At 40.9% G+C, this 6000-nt stretch overlaps 1 protein-coding gene across 2 annotated transcripts in view; it reads left to right on the top strand.

Annotated features, from left to right (window-relative positions):
* Positions 1 to 213: 213 nt before the first annotated feature.
* Positions 214 to 6000, top strand: part of SAMHD1 (SAM and HD domain containing deoxynucleoside triphosphate triphosphohydrolase 1) — a 39597-nt gene continuing 33810 nt past the window's right edge. The window contains exons 1-2 of one of the 2 annotated variants that reach the window (XM_036902341.2): positions 214 to 518; positions 4124 to 4190. In XM_036902341.2, coding sequence (XP_036758236.1) covers positions 311 to 518; positions 4124 to 4190 — 275 coding nt within the window. In that variant the 5' untranslated portion in view covers positions 214 to 310. The remainder of the gene's footprint in view (positions 519 to 4123; positions 4191 to 6000) is intronic. The other variant, XM_036902340.2, reaches the window with a different exon arrangement.

The raw sequence follows: 6000 nt of genomic DNA, 5'->3' as shown, positions 1-6000 counted from the left end.
TTAGACTTCCACGGGTCTTGGGTACATTCTTTCTCCGCCTGCCTTATCACCACCCTTGGTTCTGCTTTTAGTCGCTCCCGAAGCCAGCGCGGGATTGAAGACCATTGGATTTGCGCCTGCGCAGGGGGACGGGTGGCAGAAGTGGCTGGGCAGCCAGGCCCCAGGGTCTGCGTGTCAGGGCGCCTGCGCAGGAGGCCAGTAAGCAGGGAAGGTTGAGCGGATTCATTGCCAGCGCTGAGCTGTCAGTGCGCCTGCGCGCGGACCCGGCGCCGCGGTTCTTGACCGTGTGCGCCCGGCGCTGGTTATAGCCATGCAGCGAGCTGACTGCGAGCAACCCTCCAAGCGGCCCCGATGCGGTGGCAGCCCAAGAACCCCGCCAAACACGGCTACCGCAGTGGCAGGGAGATCTCCGGACCCCGAACTCCACCCCAACCACCAGACCTGGGGCCCGGAGCAGGTGTGCTGCTTCCTAAGGCGCAGTGGCTTCAGCGATCCCGGACTGCTGGAACGCTTCCGAGGTAGCCGGGCTGGAGGGCGGAGGGCCGGGCTCGGCGACCCGAGGCGGGAACTGCGGGCCTGAGGGGGCGTCCTGAGGCAGTGAGCAGGGGCCTCGAAGGGGACCCAAAGCGGAGAAGGGAGACCTGGCGCGGGAGGCACCCGAAGGGCTGGACCTGAGGCGGGAGCCGAGGCGAGGATGACCCGAGGCAGAGGGGCCTCCTGAGAAGGACGGAGGGAGCGAAGGCCTGAGGCACCCGAAGGGATGGACCTGAGATGGAGGAAGGAGAAGTGGGGCGTCCCGGGTTGGGGACCCATACGAAGGAAGCAGACTCTGGGGATTGGGAACCTGGCTGGGACAGTTGGACTAACGCTGGTGGGTCTCTTCAGGAACGTGCCACCCCATTGCCAGACAGGCGAGACTCAAGTCCCTTTTTTAAGTTCGAAGAACGTTTTCCCCCAGACCTTGCTCCGAGGGTTGCTGTCATTCAGAGTCATGCGGCACCCCTCTGTGCTACTGCAGCTCCTTGAACAATTGCCGCCTTAGAATATGCTTTGGGGCTAAGTCCCCTTGACCCAACTGGGGGTTTTCCTAAAGGGGAAGGGGCATGTTTTGTAAATCTCTGAATCCCCATTTCCTACCATAGCATGCCTGTAAGTAGGGCTTGTATATGTTTGTTGGCTGTACTTGTAGAGCTTGGTAATGATCATGTTTTGCTGTCCTTATGCAGTTGACCACGGAAGTCCCAGCTGCCCACAACTTGACCATGTCACATGAGAAATTGTACAGGTTCTGTGTTTTAAGCGACTTACTGGCTCAAGTTCAAGCATCCGCCCACTTGACATCTACTCAACTTCCCCTAATGGGTGTGAAGTTAACCCCTGCCTTATTCTTTGAGATGTTCAATAGGAAGGTGGTGTCATTGAAGGTGGTGTCATTTGCAAATTCAGTAAACTTGTGCACTTGTGGGGTGGAGCCCCGTTCGCCTAGGCTGGGGGACTAGGGTGAGAGGAAATTAAGTGGTTCAAGACTTAAAAATAGTTTGGTGGGTGTAGGAAATTGTGCTTCTCTCTTTGCCTTTCCCCCTTTTGTTTTCCTTCAATGCTGGGATGGAATTTTCTTTGAGTAGCAACAGGTGGGGGTGAAGTAATTTTACATTTTCTGTCTCCAAAATGTGACTGTTGTTGGCTCTCTGTTTCAGTGGTGTTCTGTAGATTAATTAATCAGCCTTCAGAATTACCTGTTCTCTTGAACCCATTGTCTAATGCTAGCAGAAGACACTACATGCTTTTAATTGGTAAAAACTGACCAAGTGTTTACAGTTGCTCATTTCTTATGTGTTTTGTCTTGATCAAACTAGTCAGGCTTCTCTCTCTCTCCCTGAACTTTTGCTTGCCCCCACACCTACGCAGGCACTAAAAAAGTGGAATATGCCCCCTCACCAGCTTCTGAGAACCAGCTGACTACAGTGGGAGACTGTCCTGTCAGACCCCACGAGGGTCACTTCCTCTCCAAATATTTCTGCTTTTTTCTGTTTGCCTGTCCTTTATCCTGTAAAAGAAACACTTTTTTTTCCCGTTTGATTTTTGAGTTGCTTGCTTCTGAGATCAGAGTGTACTACTATTGCAGTACTTTCTTTCCAATTAAAGTCTTTATTTCTATGGTACCTATCTAAGTCCAGGTTTGGTTTTATTTGATAAAACTAAGTACAAGGTGCAGGTCCCTTTCCTCATTTTGGAATACAGTCTCACAATTCCCCTGAAATTTAGAGACTAATCAAAATTTTTTTCACAGAGGATGTATTTGAAGTCCAAAGATGTTAAGTAACTTTCCAAAGAGCATTCAGCTAGAAAAAAGCAGAGCTGGATTTTAAGGTTAGGATGCATAGCATGCCAGTAGGTAGGGCTCAACGTATATTTGTTGGCTGTACTTGTAGAGTTGTGCGTTTTAAGCCAGTTAAAGCCCGCTTGTAAAGTCCACTTAAAGTCTGCTTACAAAGTAAGTCCAAACTTACTTTAGACTCCAGAATTTGTATCAGCTATACCTTAAAAAGTGTTCTCATAAACAAAACAAAACAAACAGAAAAACAGAAATTGATTCCTCTCAACAATAATGGAACAAACAAGCCAATTAAAAAAAAAAAACATTGGAGAACATAACCAGTTTTAAAATCATCTAAGAGCAAGGGGAAAAAATAATTGAAAAATGAGCAAAACACAAGAACAGACAATTGACAACCAGCCAGCAAACACAGAAAAAGACATTCAGTCTCAGTTGTAATTTTATATTTAGATTGGAAAATTTTAAAGATGGATAATAGAAATGGGTAAACCAGTAAAGTTGGTGGAAGTGTCCATTAGCTTGACTATGGACAGTTTGGCAATACCTTTTTACTTAGAGGAAATTTTATTTACAGGAATTTACAGATGCCATTGTACGGTGCCCAGAGAAATATATTCAAGATCATTCTTTTAACCATTGGTTGTAAATAGCAAAAAAAGTAAAAATGATCAAAATACCCATCGATAATAGTAGTAAGTAATAGTGATAGCTATTTATTGAGCATTTAGTGTGAAGTACTATTCTATGCTCTGTACATGTTTTATCTTATAAAATCTTTACACCTCTTTGACATAGGTTCAGTTATATTCATTTTTTTATTTTTAAAGTTTTTTATTGAAGTACATAAAATGCACAAATCTCTGTAGTATACTCATTTTAGAGGTAAGGAGCATAAGGCTCAGAAACAATAGGTTAAATGTATTATGGTACAAGACAGCAGTTGAAGGTGATGTTTAATAATTGACAAGAAAGATCCTTATGATATATATTGGGTATGAAAAAATACATAAACAACATAATTTCATTTGTGTAAAATTATGTACTTGGCATAAATATCTCGAATGATACTACCCAAAATGTTAACATTAGTTAATGGGAGAATTTAAGTAAGTTGATATTTTATATTTTTATATTGTTTGGATTTTTTACATCGGATAGTTTTTTATGGTAGAAAAATACAATAAATGCAATTTTCATTGAAACATTTTTTCTTCTTGAAAAATTACTTCCTCATTTTCTGTTACCTTTAGAAAGAAGATTGTTTGAAAATACTCCAGAGTTCTGGTATCTGAGGTCAGAAAGGACTAGAATTAATTATATAGAAGAAATAAACCACATATATGTCTTTTAAAATCAAGTGTTATATCCTTTCTTTGGAGGTTTTGAAACTAAATCACTAAGTTGGGCACCCACAGGCTACGGTTTTGACCTGACTCTTTGAATAACAATAGACTACCTTTCTTTACCTACCCCCACCCCAGCCTTACCTGTTCTAGAAGGAAGTGGTGGTTTTGCAGCTGAACTTCCTTGCAAATAATTTACTCCACTAACTTTACATTTTTCACCTGATTTATCAAAAAAAGCCTCCCGGGATAGTTATCTAGTTAAAATTAAGGCTTTCCAAGTGGCAAATCAAAAAAGTGGTACTCAGCACAGTCCACCTGTAGTGGGTGCTCAGTAAATGTTGATCTGAGTCAATTTTAGGAGATCCAAATTGAAGAAATCGAGAAGCATATGCTGTAAATACTGAAATGATTCATCTTTTTTCTCTCTTTTATTCCATAGAAAATAAAGTCACAGGCTCATTACTGCCCTATCTTGATGAGTCCCATCTTGAAAATCTTGGAATAAGGTAAGAATGATAAAATTCAAGTTATAGCCAAGCACACTTTGACCTTTTTATTTGCCTTTGAGGGAAAAAGCCCACAATCTCTGTCATTAACTGTCCTCCTTTTAAATCTACAAAGTTTTAAAACAGAATCCCCTGCCTGTTAACACAGTTGTTTTTGTTGGTTTTTGCTGTGTGTGTCTTATGTTTAATGTTACTAATGGCTCCTATTTTAAAAATTTTGCTGACAAGCCTTCAATGAAATTTACAGTGACCAATGTTTTTCTCTTAAGGTCAGAATAATTTAATTATAAACCTAGAAAATTTTTTACTCTCAAGTTAAGAATAATTGAATTATACACAGAAAAAAATATACCCAACATAACTAGAAAATAGAACCAACAGAAAAAAAAATGTTGGCAAGAAAAATTAAGGCTACAACTCTATCTTGAAGTCTATTTCTAGGACTTTTTGCAGCTGTCTTAAGACTGGAATGTATCTCTGGTATTAGATTTAAAGACATTATCCAAGGTAATTTGGCATTTTTTAGTTGTGTGATTTGGGACAAGTTATTTAACCCTTCAGCTTCTGCACCTATGAAATGGATAATAATAATGAGACAATGTAATGTATGTAAACTGATGAGCATATGATAAGCCCTTAATAAACTATATATATATCGGTAGAGATCCCTGTGTGTGGCTGAAGTTTCTAGGCTCTAGGTTTGTGTAGGTCCACTTTAAAGATCTCAGTTGAGGAGCCAAATAATTAAATATTCCTTAAAATGGAGACTTTGTTTTTATTAGAGAATTGGCAACAGTGGTGAAAGACTCTTTTGTTCTGGAATTCCACTTAGCTGAATGTTGTTTGTAGTTAACAGTAACTAAAGAATGAAAACAAAGGAGTATACTGAATAACTTCATGCACCACTGCTTAGTGATTGATAATGGAATTAGATTGTGAAAAAAGACCACCTTAGCACATTTAACTAACTGACTTTTAATGTGTCCTTTAGATGTAGTAATCTTCAGGGCCCTCCTCTTGCCTCTTTCGTAGTCAAATTTCAGCCCTCTCAATCCCCTCAAAGTCCTCCTTACTCCCTATTTCTTATGTATAATAATTCTTACTATTTTAATTGAATGGAATTCATTCTGATAGTGTCTTCCTTTGAAAGGGAACTGTATACTTTGTGGACCCAAATACTATTGATATATGCAACAGATATTTCTGGAGGGCTCACTGTGTATTAGGTATTATTCCAGGAACTTGGGACACATGAGTGAAAAGAATAAACAAACTTCCAAAAGAACCACTACAGGCACAGCTTTTGTGTGCACCTCGTAACTCTAGGTGGCTTCTGCAGGACTCTTCAGAACTATGTTTTTTCTATACAGCAGTCAGTATATATATGTTTAAATTTATTATAATTAAATTTTCAATTCCCCAGTTATGCTAGCCATGTTACAAGTGCTCAATAACCACTTACGGCTGGCGGCTACCATGTTGGACAGGGCAGGTACAGAACATTTCCGTCATGAGAAAGTTCTGCTGGACAGAGCTGCCTTTGAAGATTCCAGTAGGATCTGCTGAGGATGTTCATATGGTACCATAAGTGCAACCAGCATTACTGCACCCTGACGCTGTTTCCCGCCATTTCCTCTTTCACCTTTCCTAGTCCCCCACTTACATTCATAGGATTCATGTCCCAAAATAAATGACCTGTATGCAAACTCTTGTCCTAGACTCTGCTTTCTAGGGGGAATCCAGTTTAAACAAGTACTTCTTATAATTCCTCAGTTTTATGATTAACTGTTGATTTTTGAGGTTTTTCTAG

This window comes from Manis pentadactyla, chromosome 5, assembly GCF_030020395.1.
Source record: "Manis pentadactyla isolate mManPen7 chromosome 5, mManPen7.hap1, whole genome shotgun sequence".
Taxonomy (NCBI): domain Eukaryota; kingdom Metazoa; phylum Chordata; class Mammalia; order Pholidota; family Manidae; genus Manis; species Manis pentadactyla.
The sequence above is the reverse complement of the archived record's forward strand: the minus strand, read 5'-3'. Positions and strand labels throughout refer to the sequence as shown.